The sequence below is a fragment of the Diorhabda carinulata genome, chromosome 1 (assembly GCF_026250575.1).
Source record: "Diorhabda carinulata isolate Delta chromosome 1, icDioCari1.1, whole genome shotgun sequence".
NCBI classification, from domain to species: domain Eukaryota; kingdom Metazoa; phylum Arthropoda; class Insecta; order Coleoptera; family Chrysomelidae; genus Diorhabda; species Diorhabda carinulata.
In genome coordinates, this window is record NC_079460.1 from 19718374 (window position 1) to 19739584 (window position 21211).

At 32.2% G+C, this 21211-nt stretch overlaps 1 protein-coding gene across 4 annotated transcripts in view; it reads right to left on the reverse strand.

The window, feature by feature from the left end:
• Positions 1 to 207: 207 nt before the first annotated feature.
• The window catches only part of LOC130897307 (pyroglutamylated RF-amide peptide receptor-like), a 49244-nt gene continuing 28240 nt past the window's right edge, over positions 208 to 21211 (reverse strand). For all 4 annotated transcript variants that reach the window (XM_057806097.1, XM_057806115.1, XM_057806105.1 and 1 more), the window contains 5 exons: positions 11648 to 11769; positions 7253 to 7376; positions 5078 to 5286; positions 3097 to 3381; positions 208 to 2268 (listed from right to left, as the gene is read on the reverse strand). In XM_057806097.1, the coding sequence (XP_057662080.1) occupies positions 2088 to 2268; positions 3097 to 3381; positions 5078 to 5286; positions 7253 to 7376; positions 11648 to 11769 (921 nt within the window). In that variant the 3' untranslated portion in view covers positions 208 to 2087. The remainder of the gene's footprint in view (positions 2269 to 3096; positions 3382 to 5077; positions 5287 to 7252; positions 7377 to 11647; positions 11770 to 21211) is intronic.

Here is a 21211-nt window from a genome sequence, read left to right on the forward strand (position 1 = left end):
CTTGACACAAAACTCACCAAACTTTGTTCAAATTGATTTTTGGTGCTCATGAGCGTCTAGCCTATAGGTTTTGTGCCCAAAGTGCTTAATAAGTTGGAAAGCATTATAATCTTCAAGGCTTATAAACAGAACTGCGCAACACGATTTTACTGTATAATTTCTAGGAAATGAAGTATATTTGAATCCGCGCTTGAAATAATAAACATGTTTATGGAATGTAAAATTTATTAGAATACGAGATGTTTAATATTTCATAGATGTACAGATTCTACATATCCACGACTTTGTAGGTGTTTGCAGAAAATGGGATTCACAAATTTTTGTTTTTAGAAATTTATCTATTTATGTACCAAAACAATTCACATGATATAGGATGCATTCCACTTAGCACTCATAACGATCACGTTCACTACCAAAGTATTTCCCGTTCCACCAGAGCGTTATAATCGTAAACCCAAGTGGAATGGCTTACGAGGCGTTTTGAGCGTTGACATAAATATTAACGAATGGCAAAATAGAAAAAATAAAGCGAAAACTTTAAGAGGTTTTGTTATAATCGTAGTCGCTATGTGGAAGGCCCAAAAGAGTATTTCGGGCGCCGTGAACGCTTAGTGGAATGTACCAAAAGTAATGTTTCGAGTTTCAAATCAAAGATATTAATGGAAATCATCTATGGTACAGCTTTTTCATGTTTGTAGGGTACCTTGAAATTACTATAAAATTGTTAATCAATTTATTAACGGCATCCAATGCGCCGCATTAGTGTGACGTAAATATTATTCAGTTTCTTGGTTCCAAATAAATCAATTCTAGAGATTAATATTTTATCCAATTAAATCCAGGATGTAGTGAGGTGGGCGAGAAATAGGCGAAGGGAATGGAGAGACCACCTGTACAGAATGTGAGATGACAGGTTGGCAAAGGTTGCAAAGAAAGAAAAACCGAATAAATCCCGATCACCTACGTGATGGTATGAAAGCTGGTCTTCATCATCCCAGCTGCAGCTAGGCAACCATTGATACAAACACAGGACTAACAATAAGTTCTAACGTACGATGAAGAAGAAGAAAAAATTTAGTAAAGAATGATCATTATCGAATGATACCAAAATAAGTTTTTCAATTACTACCTCAAAATATTTATTTTTGTTTGAATTACAAGCCTTCGAAAAAATTTATTTCAAAATTTATTGACAATATAAGTTTTTCGATATGCCAAGATATATTTTCGTTTTAGGGTTTCGAGTATAAAGCCGGCACTACATGATGCGTCCAACGTTTGCGCCAACATTCTCCTTCCAACGTTGGATGGACATTACCTAAACTTGGGTAAAGTAATGAAATCGTGTCAAAAAAGTTATTAACAGCATAAATTATTTTAATATAAACTGGATGATACTGAATACTTTGGTTTTTTCATGTGTCTGTACTTGTGTTTGTTTCAACTTCATTATAATGTTGTGTTCTCCCATTGACGCGGGTCAAAAATACTGACTTTCCATGGCCAACGTTGGAAGCAAAACATTCGTCGAATGATATGCGCACTACGACCACACGATCATACCAGCGGCCAACGTTATAAGTATTGGGGTGGTACCGGCTTAAATCAAGTTTGTAACCCGGAAATTAAAAATAACGGTGTGATGACATCACTAATGCGGCGTATATTGTAAGGGTATTCAATTGGTTTTCCTAGTATGTTTTTCGATTGATTGTTTTAATTATTAGCATTTTTGTTAACAGTCGACAATGCTCATAATTTTAAAAATGATCAACACGTTTATTCTGATCAGTAAAAATGATCAATGGATTTTTCATTTTTTTCGTTTAGTAATACTTCTTACAGAAATTGAGATGAAAATATGTTATTAAAAGCTTTTTATAAAACTAGCAAACATCTGATAAATTACATATTATACTAGATGCTGCTGAGAACCGAAGCTTCTCCACATATTAGCGGACACAATAAATAATAATCATACATATATCACAGTAAACACTTTCAGAAAATCGTACAAATACGTTTTAACTTTTGGGACTGCTGTTGAATATTTACAGAAATTAAAGAGCAGTGCCCATAAGTTTATTTCATTTCAATGACGCAGTTCTTGTTACAATACTTTTGACAGATGATGCTCTTGTTGAAACATGGCGAAGGCTGTAGCTATTTGCTCGTTCATGTAGAGCTCTTCTCTGTAAGCACAATGCCTGAACAAAGCTATCTCTGAAGCTCTTAGACATAAACCCATATATTATTGGGTTAATACAACTGAAAACAATAATTTTTAATAGCAATATCTTATTATGTTATCAATTATGTGATATGACTAAAAAGAAAGTAATTAAATATGAAATTAAATCGTTTTTGATAATGTTATAGCAGGCATTTACAATAAATAGATAAAAATATATAATTTCAACATCACGTGAATTAGGATCTTGCATGTCATGCGATCTCTAAATTCTGGAAAGGAATTATTACAAGATTGTGAATTACAACTATTGTGAGGGAATCAGAAATATTTGCATTGAGAAACAATAATTTTAGTAAGTAAACCAAGGAAAAGGTGAAGGAACCAAGAGAGAGACAAATAGAAAATAGGATGAAATCAGAGAACAACTCTGGAGGAAATGGAAGTACTTGCCAGTGCCAGTAAAGCATGAAAAAAGGGTGAAATAGCACGGAGTTTTAGCCTGGAAAAGGGTTATGTTGAGATGAGAGGAAGAAGAATCTGGTGTGCATAAAGGTAATAGAAGATTCAAGGAGGTTCAGAAAAATGTGACACTTGAACTTAGACTGAGATATAATGAGGGTTTGTACCTGATCTGGACCTGAAATATCCATCTCCTCTTTGCTAGAATTTGCTATATTGATTAATGCTATTATTTGAAGGAAGGTTAGGTCTCCACTTTCAAAGCACCTTTTTGTTATGATAATTGAAGGAAAATTGTTGTAAAAATATCTAGTTTATTACTTTATTAATTTGAAAGTTAAAGCGGCACTTTTCTAATTTATATATATTTTAATACTACCAATTAATTTAATGTAGTGTAAAAAATTAAAATATTTTGAAAAACTGAATTGGAATGTACATACCTATTAAAGTAGGCCATTAAGGAAAATGCGTTCGACATATATTTGATAGTTCCAAATTTCATGAAAGGTAGCACACCATAAGCCGTTAGGACGTTATCTATCAACATAGGAGTCCAACAAACTGCAAAAAGCACTACAACTGTTACTAACATACATATTACTTGCTTGACTACGGTAGTATCATCTCTAGCACTATTTTTTGTTTTGTTACTATTATTTATATTAGTATTCTCGATCAACTTTTTATTTTGAGATATTGTATATTTCCCAGGAAGACGAGATAAACTGTAAAATAAAAAAATATGATATAATCTTGAAATAATTTTGAAAATATCGCCAATAATGACCCGTTTTATTACCAATAGTAGTTTTTGAAAAATTGAAATAGATTTCAGATCGCTATGAATCTTCAATAACGATTAAATGGAAAACCTCTTATTTCATTTAAATATAAAATATTTTCCCCCTGTTTGTTTTAAATTCCATATTTCATTACACAGCAGCAAAGTGATGGTACTGTTTTTGTGAGGGTTAATTTATTTGCTGCAGTCTAATTTTATTTGGCTAGTATTAACATCTTAGATCATACAGTTAACTAGACTGTTACTCCTATTTTCTTCAGTGAGAGATGAGTGATATAATATTTAATACGACTCATGATCATAGGCGGAGAATTCAATTTTTCAATAATCCATTCCAATTCACGCATTCCAATTTTCGCATTTCAATTATCAAAAGAGAATAGAAAAATTACTTCTCGATTCTTTTTTTAAGAATTTTATAATCGATTTCGATTTCTTGAAAAGAATAGCAATTGTCTCTGATTCTTCTAACCGCCGTTAAACACGATGCAAGACAAATTGCATGCAATTTTTTGCAAGGTTACATATTACATAGATGAATATTGCACGTCGCTTAACATTATGCGAGTCTCTTGCCATTGCATCATGGCTGCCATTAACAAAAATTTCATATGTAAATTAAACCAATTCCTAACTTCCAATTTTATTTAATATTTTGTGACCAGTTTAAAAATGGGAAAATAATAAGGCTAAGTAAAGTTAATAAAAAAAATGTGGTCACTGGATCACTGCCGATAATTATATCTGCTACTGTCTTGCTTTTGGAGCCTGATTGACAGGTTTGTTGCTAAGCCAAAAGTAACTAGATTTCTACCTAGAATTGCAGCTAGCATGACATAACCTAGCTTAACCTAACCTAGCCATAAAAATGGCCACTACATCATGGCTGTCTTCAACAAAAGCTTCATGAATAAATTAGTCAAACTCCTAACGTCAAATTTTATTCAATATTTTGTGACCGGTTTACAAATGAAAATATCAAAGATAAGAGAAATGAAAAAGAAGAAAGTCGTCGGTGAATAACTGGCAATAATTATATCTTCTTGCCTCGCTTTTGGAGCCTGATGGACAGGTTGGTTCTTACGCGAAAAGTAACTAGACTTCTCCCTAATTTCACGCAATAAAAATGGCACCAAATCGATCGATGTTGTAAGTGCGAGATTTTGCATGAAACAATCAGCTGAAATTCATCTGCGCATGCTTTTTATCAAGAAATATTTCACCTTGCATTGGATTGCTCGTTATATTGCATCATATCAAGTGGCCTTGCACCAAAAACATTGTTTTCAGTTCTTGTAAAAGAATCCCAAAACATTTTCGAATCATAATATGATTTAAAACGCTTTTCGATACTTTTGATGTCATTAAAAGCAGTCAAAGAATGATAGAACCGTGGATAGTCTGCAAGATAGTTTTGACGTCAGTCCTCTTAGATTTAGATGTTTTGCAAACTTGCTCGGCCAAAGTAGCAGTCCCTGTAACTGTATGATCTACGATCAATTTTTTTAGTTTTCAAGGGCATTAACTAAAATAAACTCCTGCTTTGGTCAATGTGGAAATGTATCAAACAAAGCTTTTTACAATTATGATAAGATAAGGAAATTTTTACGCTAACTTACACTTGGTCACTGGTCATTGTAGATCTTCTTTCTATAACTTTCCAAATTTCCCAACAAATTAATCCATAAGAAAATGCCATGATGCAAAAAGGACCAACAAATATTAAAATGAACATATAAAGTTCGTGAAACTTGTGAATCGTTGGGTTATCGTCCCAACCTCTGACGCAGTAATTTGATTCATTTCTTTTACCGACTGGTAGATGTAACTAAAAAGATGAAAACTACTCACAAAATTTTAGAATCCTCTCATATTTATAAATACATTGGTATGTTGAGTATTAAATGGAGAAAATAAACAGAGATATTCTCAATTCAATAGTTCGATTCGTTTTCAACAAGTAGGTAGAGTAATTTCGGAATGTGATAGAAAATGACATAAGAATTTATTGAAGAATATTACTTTGAAGCTATGTGAGAACTTTACAATATACCCATTCTATTTGATTCATTTTTAATTTTATAGCAATCAATTTTTTGAAAACTGAATTATTTCATGATAAAATCATAAAACAACAATAACCATCTTATGTTTAATGCGAATTGTTCTAAATTTTTCATTGTTAAATGTTTATTAATGTCTATTATTATGGAAATTAATACTTCGGAGTCGTCTAATAATACGTTTATAAACAACTCAGTAAAGTCTACCAGTTGAATAAGCCACCTTCTTTTGATTTGATGCAGTATTATTATTCATTTGGGATACAGAAATGTATTCTGCGCATTCTTTCCATGACTTACGACGACCAACGTTATAGTACCGGCTATCTAAAATAGTGACGTGGATTTAACCGAAGAAGTTTGCTGCATTGAGCCCAACGAAACTACGGTACTAAAATGCCGAAAATAGCTGAATAATAACAATATACTATAATAGAGTGTGTTTGATTTTGTGAACTACGGTTGTTTTTATCTTAATAAGTAGTGCTTTAGATGGGTGCCTTCTATTACTGTCCTAACAATATATTGCATTTTTTTTTGTTTCAACCACAAATCCAATCATTTTTGGTATAAGTATCTTGAATATATTTTCTTGGGTAGCTTAGTTTTTCTAAAATAATATTTGGTAATGGTTTTAAATTTTATATTTTCTGAATATTCACAAAATCTAATATACATAAAGTTAAAAACAACCATTTTTTCATTTTAAAATTATTTTCTTCAATCTATACGGTAAAATCATTGGAAAAAAAGCTCAATGGTCATGCTTACGCAAGAGTTATTCGAGTTCGAGTACACTTCTTCAGCTTACTTTAGCAATTATAATATTGAAATAAGTTGAACTTAATTACATCATGGATGCAGATCTCATAATAAATATTGAGCATTCATTAGATAATACTCTTTCATACAATGATATTGAAAATGATGATGAAATATCTGGAGCTTTACCTTTATCTTTTTCGGGTATATTACCAACTTTAAGTGTGACTTGGTTATCAGATAGACCCTACAGACTGGGGTTGGAAGCTGGTCAACAATATATTAGAACTCCACACCTGCCTGGACCGGAAAAACTGCTGAGCAGTGCTAAATGTGGTTGCAAAAAGTCGGAATGTTTTTTTCTTTGGTATGTACATCTTCTTAAGGCCGCTCGTGCTTTAATATTGAATCACCAACAGTGGAGGATCCGTTTGATTCCAACGAGGCGACATGTGATACTTCGCTATTGACGCAATTTACATGCACTCAGAATGAAGATGGAGAAGACGAACAAGAAGAAGAATTTGAAAGTTACGATTCGGATGGTTAAGAAAACCACGTTAAAAAAACACGCTAACTACACTATCTGAAAGGGGGGGTGAAAACGTGTGCATTTTATGAAAATTACAACTTTTTTAATCATTATTTCTTAGAAACAGTGACTAATAGGAAAAAAAGTATTGATATGTTTTTTGTAAATAATTTTATGATCTACAATTATTGACTGAGGTATTTTTATGATAAAACTTACCGTTTTGTTAAAAATCGCGAAAAACTTTTTGACCTTTGACCTTTAATACAATTTTTTCCATACACGGGAATGATGGGGAGCTTTGTTATTTCAGCTTGGTGGTGGAATGTTTGTAACGAATGTCAAAATTGACCGGATTAATATATTTTAATAAAAACTACTGAATTTCATATAGAAGTTATTATATTTTCTCTACTTATTGGTGAAGTGAAACTTACTTGTGCTTTTAAAGTTGGTACTCCCAAAATGATCGCCAGTATCCATATTACAAGAATAATTCTTTTCGCCTGGCTAATCGTACACACATATTTTGCCTTCATAGGATGTACGATTGCATAATATCTGAAAAAATATGCGCATGTTAGATGATTGGAAATATTTTAAAAATACAATTTGATAACCTCTTTAATTTGGATAAAATTTTGTATAACTTGTAATTTCCTTTTTTATTATCAAATGAAAAATAATCAATTTTATATAGCGCTTGCTCAGTAATTTTTCAAATATTTTGCAACGTTAACTATCAAAAAAATTGATAAGTACTTCTTACGATTGGTATATCGTTTCATAATATTTTGTTTTTAAAAATCTCATTGTGTGGTTTTAGAATTATTATATGCTTATTTTGTGCTCCGATTAAATAATTAAATTATGTAGCTCATAAAAATACTAGAGGATAAAACAGGGATCATGTACCTTTATTATTTTTTTTATATATATTTCCATTAGATACGATCAGATAGTAGCTCTGAAAACTATATAGAAATGTGAACATCACGCCATGAATGATGTAAAGATGCGACATCAGCATAATTAAATTATAAATTCTTGTACAAATTGTCATTGTTGTTCTTTTTTTACTCATTTACGCAAAGTTGTAACTATCATTAACAAAAAATTGTAAGAAAGTTTCATTTGTTAAGTTTTTTTAAAAGTTATTCCTAAGTGTGTGAAACATTTCTGGCGCTGCTCGAACAGGATCATTCGTACAGTCCACTTTATCTTATCTGAATCTTTCAAATATATAATTCACTTTAATTGAACTTGAAATTCTAAAAAAGCATCTTATGAAAATTTAATCAAGAAAAGCCCTCCTTATTAAAGATAAACACCCTTACGAATTAGTGGAATCTTCTAGATCTTTAATCCATGTGACTCCAAAGACAAAGCTCATAATAATAAAAATTCCTATTTACCATATATACCAACACTTTTCTAACTCATAAAATGTATCCAATTCCTAATGATGAACATTTAATGATTTTACCACCCACATTTTTCTATGCCAATTACAAATGGTACGAATAATGCAGAGAAGAAATGAATTACCTAATCTGTACGAAGCCCATTAGCTCCAGAGGTTAAATACCGATCGTTCAAAACTATCAAAGTACTTTTGTTGAGTATCGTTAATCCCACAAAAATACAAGAGAAAACTGTCAAAACCAGCAGCTTTTAAATTTCAGAAGAACCACTAGTTATAGATAGAAGCCTGTATGGTAAAAAGAATGTTCACGAAATATCACTTTCAGACATCGTACCCATGAAGTTAATGCCTGAGCACAAATTAGAAATCGAAAAGCTCAAAATTACTGAAACCCATACGACCAATAGAGGAAACAGAAGTTCTAGCTCAGATCTCGACCGGCCTCAGCATCACTGCATTTTTATTAATAATTTCAGTTTTAGATATTTTATTAACTATTCTTATAAAGAAGAAATAAAGAATTCTCAGAATTACTCTTGGACCAAAACTATAACCCTCTAAAGTAAGAATTTTACAAGATTTTCTTGAAGAAGCAACCATACTTCGAGGACGAAGTCAAATCCAAATAAGAGAAGAGAAATGTGAACGTCAAGCCAAGAATGATGCAAAGATGCGTCATCAGCATATTTATAAATTCTCTTACAAATTATCATTGTTGTTCTTGTGTATTTATTTACGCAAAATTGTAATTGTCATTAACAATAAATTGCTAAGTAATTGTGAAGAAAATAAAGTTTTTTTAAAAGTTTTTCTTCTTCTTCTACTTCTTGGAGATCTGTCGATCTGTTAATTCTGAAGCTGCCTCTGCATCTTTTCCTGAGAGGTAGATTGCCAACTATCTTTCCACCTCTTAGGTGGTCTCCCGGAAGGCATTGAGCCGGGCGGGTTGTTTTCTAGGACTATTCTCGGAAGTCTGTTCTCGTCCATCCGTATTACATGGTTGATGTAACAAACTTATGATGGTATATCCTTGAACGTGGTCAACTCAATAACGCATATCTTCACCAAGCCTCTTTCATAAAGCAACTCGAAGCTATCCGACGCAAATGGTCGATCATGCACCCAGAGACTATTTCCTGTCTCCAAGATTCAAGTTCAATGAATAGGTACCTCGTTTCTACCAACAAAGGTTAAATGAGTTGGTCCTGTCTTTTGATTATTGTCTAAATAGATTTAGTTGGAGTGACACGTGTGCCTCTTAATTCCATTTGGTATTATATTTCTATTGTTATTAAATATTTGAGCATCTTTCCAGCAGAGTCGACCACTTTCTCACTTATTTACTTCAACAAAACGGTATAGAAATTATCTCTATTGCATAGAAATGTTTCTTTAGTTGATAGTGGGAACTTAAGAAGGTACCATTGTAATTCATTGTCAGCATAAACAACTAGTCTTATGTATGAGCGTATAATTTTTCTCAATCGTAAAATCGACATTTTGCTTTTTCTACTATTCCGTTTGTGTATGTGTCCTCATTATCTACAGTGGTTGATATTTATATGATCATTTCCAGTATATTTTCACTACGATTGAGACCAATTGTTTCAGGAGCGAAAATTTGCTCACTTGAACAGATTTTTGTCGTTGGATTAATATATGAAAATGGTGATCATTGCTCTTTCAACTCTCTCTAATATCATTCATGTTGTAAAAAACACAGTTTTCCTAATGCAGTTTAGAATAATTATTATAACTAATTCAAGTATTTTCCCTAAATTAGTGTATCGGCTTCTTTTCTGTTGGAATATTATTCTTACTACAGTTCAGTAAGACAGTTTTCAAATATATCATGTTAGAAATTTGCAAAATTCATTAATATGAAGAAAAAAAAAATTATGTAGTGTATACTAACAACTTGATACTCCATAGAACAGGTATAGATTTGGATATTTTAGTACATATAGCCATAATGGCCTGATCAAATTTGACCCGGCGTTTTGCATTCAAACTGCGCGTGTACATCGAATCAGTAACACTTTTTTTCCTAAACAACTTTTTTCGATGTTCATATGAAGTTTGAGCACCATACCTCAATTAGAGTGTAAGCTATTTGTCTATGGGAAGAGAAGTTGAAGAAAAAGTTGTAGAAATGTTTGATTTCTAATGGAATAACAGCTACGGAATTGTTAAGAATGTTACGGAAGTTGTTGTTGTGAAACGTAAGTATTTAAGTCACAAAAAGCATTTACTAACAGTCGTGAAGTCGTCGAAAGGTTAACTCATGGGAGTAGATCATCCACCTCCGCTAAAGACGATAAAATAAAATAAAAATGAGGAGATGGTGTTGTGCCAGCATCCGAGAGAAAGCAGAGGCGTCAATATCTCTTATGTAAGGACACAATATGTTTTGATTATGAATGAATGAAAACCACGCTAAAATCTGTAAAAAATAGTGGTGTGTAGTACCAAGACTTCGTTCCAGAGGGTCCAACAGTCAATAAAGAGCCTTACTTGGTGTGTTAGGCGTCTACGTAAAGTAATAATTCGCTTAAGGTACAGAAAGCTATCCCAGCTGAGGCTAACAAGTTTGGGAAAAATTGGATTAAGCGTTGGCATGCTTGTATTGACTAGAAAGAAGCCTATTTTGATAATAACGATTTGTATTAAAATACGCCAAAATGTTTTTTTGACACTCCGAGTCAAATTTGATTACTAATGCATAGTTTATATATTGGTATTCTACAGAGTGTTCCGGGACTTGATGAGTCTACGGAGGACATTTCTTTGAACTTGGAAGAAAAATTTTATTAAGGTGATTTTCGGAAGTAAGGAGGGAGGGGCTCCGTCGTGCATGAACCATATGTCTTTGCGAATGTTTAGAGGAACATTTTATAACACGGGCGGGAAATCATTTGGGAAAAATTGGGTATTGCTGACCATTCAAATTATGGGAACTGCCTCGTGTGAAACCAGCTTCACCGGTAATCAGTACTTTTTCAACAAATGTATTATCAACTCGTTGTTTATCTAGAAACCAACGAAAGTAGGCCATTCTTGCTGGATAATCCTCCATTTTCATTGCATGCAGTTTCTGGATGTGTTAAAAAATCGATTGTCAACCATTGAGCATGAGCCGCCCTTGGCCTGCTGATAGTAGTGTAGAATTATTTATTACGTCAAACACACTAGATGGACATACGTAATTATCTATTATTAACAATAATAATGTTCGAATGTATAATTTAGAAACGAGGGGCCGTATGAGGAATTTTTTTATGTCACAGCATTATTTTCACGTCATCTACTCACTTCCGAAAAATTTTTTTGAACCAAGTCCTAGAACACCCTGTATATCTAATGACGAAAGGTTACAATAAACATAATAAAAGTAGTTACCTATTACCTTTCTATACTTATTGCTGTTAATGTCAAGACTGAACATATAGCTGAAACATACTGCATGTAGTGTATACCTTTGCAAACTACTGCGCCCATTTCCCATGTATATGAAAATAGTTTTGCCACCTAAAACAAACAAGATTAAAACAAAATTAATGCTTAGTAAGTAATTAGTAATTATATTTATGTTTAGAAGAATTTTTATTTGGATCTTATAAAGTTCATTTATTTTAGAGACTAAAAATAAAGGGAAAAACAAGTGACACATTTAATCCTAATTATCGAAACAAGTAATTTTAGTCCTACATAACGTTTAGGTTATGTTTGTATTAGTTTGCTTTTTTCCGTAGATAAAATTCGAAAATTTTCATTTTCAAGATTAGCAGTTAATAAGTATATAATTTATAATATCAGATACGAAATGTGTTAGAAAATACACGGTAAATGAATATTTGGCAACTATTACCCTGTTTCAACTAATTTGTCTCATACCTTCGTATTTGAGACAATAACAAAGTGCTTGTTAGCCACTTTAGTGAGATCGTGTTTTCAGTAACTGTCGTGGAGCATAGATCTTAAACCACACATTTTGTTTCGAGAAAAATTGCGAATGAAGCTCATGAAATGTAAAAAATCAATCTATAGTAATAATGTCGTAACTTTGATGACTGAAGATGAGCGATTTACAGACGAAGAATAATCAGAATGTCAGTCGACCTCAAAAACAGATAAAATTGTATATTGTTAATTCAAACAAAGAAAGGAAGAGAGAAATGGGCCAACGGCTATACCATCATCATTTGGATTCACGAGTTTTTGGCTGTATAAAGTCTTCTAGTCTTTCTACAATTAGCACCATGTGATTTATATTCAAAAATAAAAATGTGACAAAATGGAAACATTTTGACTCCATTCCTAACATTGAAAAGGCTTCGACAAAGCAGATGAAAGTCTCCTATCAATACCGGATTTATGTATCCAACGCTGGGAGTTGTGGAAGTACTTCAAAGAAAATTAAATCAAATTCTCTTAACTTCTTAAATTATTTTGTGATTACACATCGTAGTCAACCAAGAACAACTTGTTCTGTGTTTAGCATTCCATGATTTTTCTCATTTCGCGTCATAGTTAAATTCAAATCGCATATATGTAATACTAATATGGACAGTGTCTATAAGTGGAAGCTGTTCCGACTAAGGGAGACAGAATGGCAACGATATCTCTATCCTCCGAGGTTCCAGCTCAATTTTGCGCACACATGCGCAGTATAGATAAAGTGTCTCGAACGAGAGAGAAAATGAATATTGTCGGCACCGTAAGGTAGGGACGTTTTTTCCCGTACCAACTGTCTATATAGGAGTATTACATATATGTTAAATCGTTTGGAAACCTGAATCATTTGTCAGTGAGCGATAATAGTATATGGTTTGACGAGCAAGGAATTATTATTCCTACTAGTAGGGGTAGGAAATTAGTATTCGATACACTATACATCTTTTAATGGATAATAGCGAAATGATATAACGAATAACATGAACCTCAAATTGAATGTCATTCAAAATTTCCATTTAGGTACTATAAAAAAAAATTTCACAACTATACAATTATAAGTAAGTAAATAAATCATTGTTTGAAATTTAATATTCCATAGAAAACTTGATTTATTATGTAATAATAACTATAACTGTAACATAATTAAGTCATTGCTCATTGTTTGTGTTATAACCGTAGGAAAAAATAGTACCACAGAAAGATGAATTTTATTTTAGAATTTATTTGGATTATTACTGCCGTAGAATATTTTTAACATCCTTTTCATTTTTATTATTATTAAAATAAATATTTACTTTCAGACTCAGAATTGCTGTACTATGCCATCATCAATTGCTTTTAAAATTAGGTTGAAAGAATTATTTTTAATAAATGTGAAGTTCTTTGATAGACAAGCAGTTCATTACCAATACGTAAATATTTTGTTTCAAATTTCAATTCAAACTAAATTTTATAATTTAAACTAATAAAATGTATGCTTTGTACGTGAAATAGTAGTATGACTAATAAAATGCGTAATACACATTTTGGAAAGTGTTATTAAACGAAAATTAAATTCCGGACAGGCACTTATATCATAGTACAGTTATAAACGAAATTACTTAGTTTAGCGTCCTGGCTAGCCAATATTTTTACCTCATCATTATTTCAGCTATCAGATGACCAGTAATGGGCATATGCCACAACGACCGCTTTTAACTAAGTTTATTTACAATCATATATGTAATGCTGTCATTACTAATGTTATTGAAGGTTAGAAAGTGTCATATTACACACCTCTACTTCCCGCCCTCATTTACCGCCAAAACTACCTGCCCTCTAAAATATTGTGATCGTTAAAATTTTTCTCATCTATTCTAGATGAATATTTTGTATATTTGAAAATTTAACACAAATATGATAAATATTATACTACCTATTTAATGGCAAACAATAAAAAGCAACAATGAACTAAAATAAACTACTTATTGAAATTAATGGTTAAATTTGAATTATTATAATTGTTCATAGAAATATTTAGGCCAGTACCAGTACAATCCTCGGTATGGTTTGCCTTTCTGGAGGTTTAGTAGTTTGCACCTCTTCGAATTTATCCTCAAATTACAAAAAAGAGCTATTCGTTATATTTTTGGTTTGAATAGTAGAATACATTGCAAATTCTATTCTAAAAAACACAAAATTCTAACTCTCTCCTCTCTCTTCATTTTAAAATCTGTTTTTTTTTGGTTCGCAAACACTTTCACACCTCAATTTAGAGACCCATTCATGTTTACTCTACTAAAAGAAAGAATTTGAACATTTACTTAACTATACTTAACCATCATCTTCAGCGCCAAAAAATGATTCAATCAGTTACCTTTGGAATTGAAAATGGTAAATAAATTTAATAAGTTCCGAAGATTGACAAAGACATTTCTGCTTGAAAGACTTTATTATTCTGTGGCAGAATTCTACAATTTACTAAAGACTCAATTTGTTATTTTATATTTTTATATTATCCAAATAGTAAAATTTTTTAATGCCAATAAAGCTTATCTTCCTATTAGTAGCTTTTAGTAGTATTGGTTCCTAAACTTGAAAATGAATGAATGAAAATAAAGAAATATAAATGACAGTGAACATCAGATATTAGAATGAATCATTTCGAAATTCCAACCTAAATTGTGTTTCCATAATTCTCTAGCAATTAAGTTTAAATTTTAATAGATTTTTATTTTGATATTTATTCATGCTGTAGGTGACCTATTGATATAATATATAATATAATTATGCAAATTGTCAATATTGAGTATATTTTCATAAAGATTAAATAGGTTGAAATGTCAAGATTTTATCTGTTTTTAATCAAAGAGTGTCAGTTTAAGGAGACCTAAAAAATCAAAACGATTCATCAACAATAAAAGATATTCAAACAATAGGAATTTTTATAATTAATACTTACCTGTCTACTGAAATTATGTTTGTTGCCATGTGAAATAAAGAACAACAGAAAAATAAATTAACAGTATACTTAAAGGGGAGATTGTGCAAATAAAACGCTTCAAATACGGAAATTTTACGATAATTACAGCCGATTGCATTAGGAAAATGAGACATTCAATAAAAAATTATTAGCAAAGTTGCAATTATTGGTGAAGATTAGTGATAACGTACAGATAAACCCGATTATATATTTGAGTTTTTTTTTTAATTTCATAGATATTTTTCTCAAAAATAGATGAATTTTTAGTTTTTATTAATAAATTCGTATTTATGAGTAATCGAAAGTTGTCTTTTGATTTTGTAATTATTTTGGTATATCTACAAATAACCGCGTTCTTAGATTAGAAAGTTTTCGCATAAATTTTGAGTCAAGTGGAAATTCTTAAAACGTTTAATTATAAATCTGATGTGCGTTCAGATACATATACATGGTGTCAATTTGAAAATGTACCAACCTCTATATTTCGGTCCCAACAGAAAATCCACGTCACTTTTATTTTTAAGAGGGATGATTTTCAATTGTATCAAATTAACCTTCAGCGGCGATGTCTTGTTTGATCATTTATTATGAAAGTCGTTTAGCTACCTTTTCAAAAATATCAACTATCTACTAATTCCAAAAAATTTTATTAAACCGTATTTTATCTATAAACTGTTTTGCAATAAAAAAAATTAATGAAAAATAACTTATTTTATCAAATTATTTTATAGTGATAAATTTTGCTCTGAAACTACCTTCTATTTCGAAAGACTTTTGCCTGAAGCTCTTTACATGCGGATGTATTTTACGAACGATTGATTTTAGCTGCTCCATAGGAAGAAATCTTGAACCGCTTTAATCGATTTATTCAAAACTAAAAGGCACCCTAATGGTAAATAACGACGTAGACATTAGTAAATACTCGAAACTCATTGCATATTTGAAAAATAAATCAGTTAGCTATAGATCCGAAAAATCTAAAACATTTGCCCGTGAAGAAATTGTTTAACGTCGATATACTGTTATTGATGAAATATCTGACAATAGATTAAACTTGATAAACATTTATAAAAAATATAACTCTTCGGCGTCTCTATTAGTGGATTCAGGTGGTGATATAATTCAACCAACAAAGCACGATGGGTGGAAATCCAACACAGTTTCGGAGGGTTACGTAGATGACTAGTTCGACTTCAAGCACCATTGTAAATGTTCACGATCCTACCAACAATCCAATAAGTACTAATACAAATAATATAGACGATGTTATTTCTTTGAACTCGTTAAATGTTGCCAATTCAAATACCAATAGTAATGTAACTTCTTCACTTCAAATTAATAATGCTCACAGTTGTACTTTTAATATTACTATTATAAAATAAAAATTAATGAAAGTTTTATCGAACGTAGAAAAATTTTTGTATAAAACTCGTGAGTAAAATAGCTTTTTTTCACTCTTATGAAGTGTCAAACCGTCCTACTCGTGAAAAAAGTATTACTTTACTCACTTGTTGCATAAATAACTATCTTATTATTGTCAGTTTTATGTAAATTTGATTACCGGAAACAGATTTTGTTTTATTGCGGAATGAATTTCAGACCACCGTGTAACAACAAAAATAAATTGTTAAATTAAGAGATTTACGGATTCATAAAATTAATGATAGTTACACGTGGAATTACATGCACCATTAATACTTGTTTGTACCTACTGGTTATTCTCAATATAAATAATTGCTCAAATTTTCCTTTGAAACTCGTACAAATAATCGATTAATTGAAACATCAACAAAGTGTTTGAATCAGCTTGGAGATCATGCATATACACGCATACAGTTTTAGAACGTTTATAGACATTGAGGATATTTATTTACATAGTTTCCTTCATTGTAAACTTCAAATGCTTGTGGGGTGCTAAGGTGCTATATACATTTTACAGTTATGTTTTATGTAGTATTACTAGAGGAAATTTTCAAACGATGAATCTGGTCATAAGAAAAAAGATGGAATTAATGTACAATATTGTCTGTAATAGCACTAATTCCCTTTTTGAATCCTTGCACGTATTTCAATGGGACAAGTTGGTCTCCACAAAAACCAATATTTCAACAACAGCTCTTTTTGTCCAAAGTTAAACGTTAATTTTATAACTATTCTATTCATAATTAGTTCAACACAGATATAACTTATGAGACATGAGTTTTGAGGAATATCTCGGCTCAACCAACAAAACTTTTTTATCAATTGATGGTCTATCTTTGGAGGACAAAAAAATTAATTTACAAGACAGGTAGCGCCGCACCTCATGCTTTTCAACTGTACGCAATTCGATTAAAACGAGTCTCATTTTTTTAATAGTATTTTAGAAGATTACACTAACCTATGAGTTGTGGTTTTACACACAACACTAGATTTGCTAGTTTTGGAAGTGCTAATTGCATGTTTGAACGAACTTTTTGCATATTTTTATATGTTTTTATGGTCGAGGGATGTCCCGGCAATAACTCGTCGTTTCTACTTTTGAATCGCTTGTATACGAGGATGTATTGATATCTAGTTAGCCTAGACCAGTTCCATACATAAACAAAATATTGCGTTACCATAGCAACGAACAACAAGTGTAAGTGTAAAGTTTAACGTCAAAAAAGTAAACCAGAGTTACGCAATAAATTAAAAGAAAATAAAAGAAAAAAGATGTCCACCGAAATTGTGAAAATCGACAAATTGGAGTATCGAGCCGTCATCAAGTATCTGTATTTAAAAGGGTTAAGAGGCAAGCAGATTTACGAAGATATGCTTAATACCCTTTGTGATCAATGTCCTTCGTATGCGACCGTGACAAATTGGACTGCAAGCTTCAAAAGAGGTAAATTTTCCATTGAACATGTTGACCGATCGGGAAAAAAGTTTCTGTGTTAGTCCCCGAAAATATCGATGTAGTTCATGACATGATTTTATCAGACCGTCGAATTGGGCTAAAACGGATATGATCTGAAACACTGAATATTTCATACGAACGCGTTCATCATATAGTTCACGTTAATGTGGACATGAGAAAAACTGCTGCAAAATTGATCCCCAAATATTTGAATGTTGGCCAAAAGCGTGCAAGTATAGAAGCATCGTGTTCGATTTGAAAAAGTTGTAGACTTCTTAAACCGAAATGTTACTATTGATGAGACTTGGATACATTTCTACGATCCAGAAACAAAGCAACAATCGATGGAATGGCGACATTCTGGTTCTCCAAGACCTAAGAAGTTTCGTGTCCAAAAATCTTCTGGAAAAGTTCTTGCTTCAGTTTTTTGAGATTGAAATTGAGTAATCATGATTGATTTTTTGGACAAGGGTAGAACAATAGCTGGAGATTACTATTAGACATTACTGATCACTCTACGGGAAAATATTAAAGAGGAAAGGACGCGGAAAGCTATCCAAAGGTGTTTTGTTTTTGCAGGACAACGCCCCTGCACACATATCTCATATTGCCATGCATAAATTCGTGATTTGGGGTTTGAATTACTAGAATACCCCCCTTATTCACCAGATTTGGCTCCGTCCGACTATCATCTCTTTCCTTAACTGAAAAAAAGTTTAAAAGGTCGTAAATTTTCTTCCAACGAGGAGGTAATAAAAGCTTTGGAGGTCTGGTTTTCAGAGCAAGAAGAAACATTTTTTTTGAAAGGTCTAGAGATGTTGCAGGTTCGCTGTAATAAATGTATCCAATTAACAGGAGAATATGTTGAGTAATAAAATATTTTGACATTGAAATTTTGTTTGGTTTTATATTAGGCTAAGAATTTTTCAATATATCCTCGTAAAGTTACTATATTATCACAATATACAGATTTAAACATTCGTTGGATTTTTTTGGTAATTTTCTAAACTTGAAACAAGACTTAATGTTAATGTGTGTTTCACTGCGAGACGGAAATCGCGCATATATGAGCTTATAGACACGTACCAGTGAAGTCTGTAGTATGGTAAGAGGTAGAAGTATCACCGCCTCCTACTTATCGGAAGCAGATTCGTACTTGTAAAAATAGGAAACAAATGTAATAGATTTAATATAAATGAAAATTATATATTTATTTTATTTTTATCGATTGATCAAATCAAGTTTTATATTCAATATATAAAATAAATAAACTGGCCAAATCTCATTATCCTTTGAAAGGAATTATTTTATCACTTTACTGTGTTTTTGTTCCTTTAAAATTGGTTGTTCCGCAATAAAATGTGATTTGATATCTACCTGTTTTTCAGAAATAGCTCTAATCAAGAAAGTTATCTAATTAGTGAATTTGCAAACTTGAAAGAATCTTAACACCCATCGATAAACCATTGGGATTTTTTAAGGAAAAGAATATAGAATATATTTATCTGTCAGGATACGTAACAAAAGTTTGAACATTTCAAGAAAAAAACGACCATAATACGCTCTGTTATATCTTACTGTAAGTTAACCATCTTCAAGCTTCTTTCTATGGTTCAAGTGCTAAACTCCTTTCATACTTCCATAATCTTACTAGTACCAGTCGAACGGGATCAAGCTTTTAATGCTTATGTAAACGCATGAGTATGAGACTTATACTAGAAATAAATTCAGTGTAATAATTGCCGCTATAATCCATTCGCTGTATTACTTATCACACATCATAGAATAGACTTCAAATCCAATAAAAATTTAATTGCTTCCTTTTTGTCACAACTTATGACTCATACGCTACTGTTTCTTTTCAAGCGTGTTGAATACTAGCTGAATTAATATTATACAATAGACTAACATAGTCCAGTCAAATGAGACTTTTTTCAAAAGAAAATTAATATGCGGGTGCCACATATTTTTTTGCTTAGTACGCCATCACACAGCTACTGAGAGAGAGATTCCATGGGTATATTTTGGGTGGGATAAGGAAATGTGTATTTATTGAAATTGGCCCTGATATGGGAGTTGCTCCTCTGCAGGGCTGTGGTTGTGGTGATTGTTTGGTGATTGTTCTGAACTGGTTGAACAATGGAAGAAAGATGGACGACTAAATGGCTCGAAGAAGACGGAAAGAGAGCTCCAACCTAGGCTCTTGCGACATGTTTCACCAGAAGTTAAAAAGAACATTTTGAAGATTATCTATTGCTCTTATTGGTACCGGATGTTGCTGAATTTGCCATCATGGATAGTTCCAGACATACTCTATTGGGTTAAGGTCCGAACTACGTGCAGGCCAATTCAGGGTGGATATCTCCACCTCTTTTAAGTACTGCCGAACTACTCTAACAGCGTGTGGATGAGCATTATCGTGCATTAGCACACTCCGTGCGACCCTCGAAAGAAATTTCTCCTCAAACAATGATAGAGCCACCACCAAAGCTTCCAGTTTGACAAAAGTTAATCATGCCGTTCACCACGTCGCCTATATACTGGTACCCGCCAATCTGATGAATACGGACAAAATCTTGTTCATCCGCGAATAAAATATTGGACCAATCTTGAATATTCCAATTTCCGTGTTCTCGAGCAAATTCCAATCTTGCTACTCAATGTTCTCTGGTAAGACGTGAACCTATAGCTGGTATTCTGGCTCGTATACCTTCTCTCAGCCTATTTCGAACTGTTTGTAGGCTTATTCGGACATTACGAGCAGCCAACAGATCTGTTTGTAGCCTTCGAGCGGTGGTATGCGTAATTCTTAACACCGTTAAGCTCAAATAATGATCATCTACTACCGAAGTTACCCTTCCGCGGCCTTGTCCGGGTCTTCTTGTAGCCCTGTTTCTTGGTAGCGAATAACAACTCTAGAGATGATGCTTTGTTGAACTCCAATTACTCCGGCGACGTATCTTTGACTGTGGCCATCTTGTACTTGCGCGATGATTCTAGCGGCTTCTTCATTCGTCACATGTCTTGTTAAACGTTGATGCACATTCATTATTAACAAAATAAATTTAAATTTTCACTATACAATAACACAATTTGCTTAGAAAGTCTCGATATCAATGCATTCTCCAAGACAGAAATGATTTACTCGAGCATTTTTGCTTCCAAAAAAATTTGTA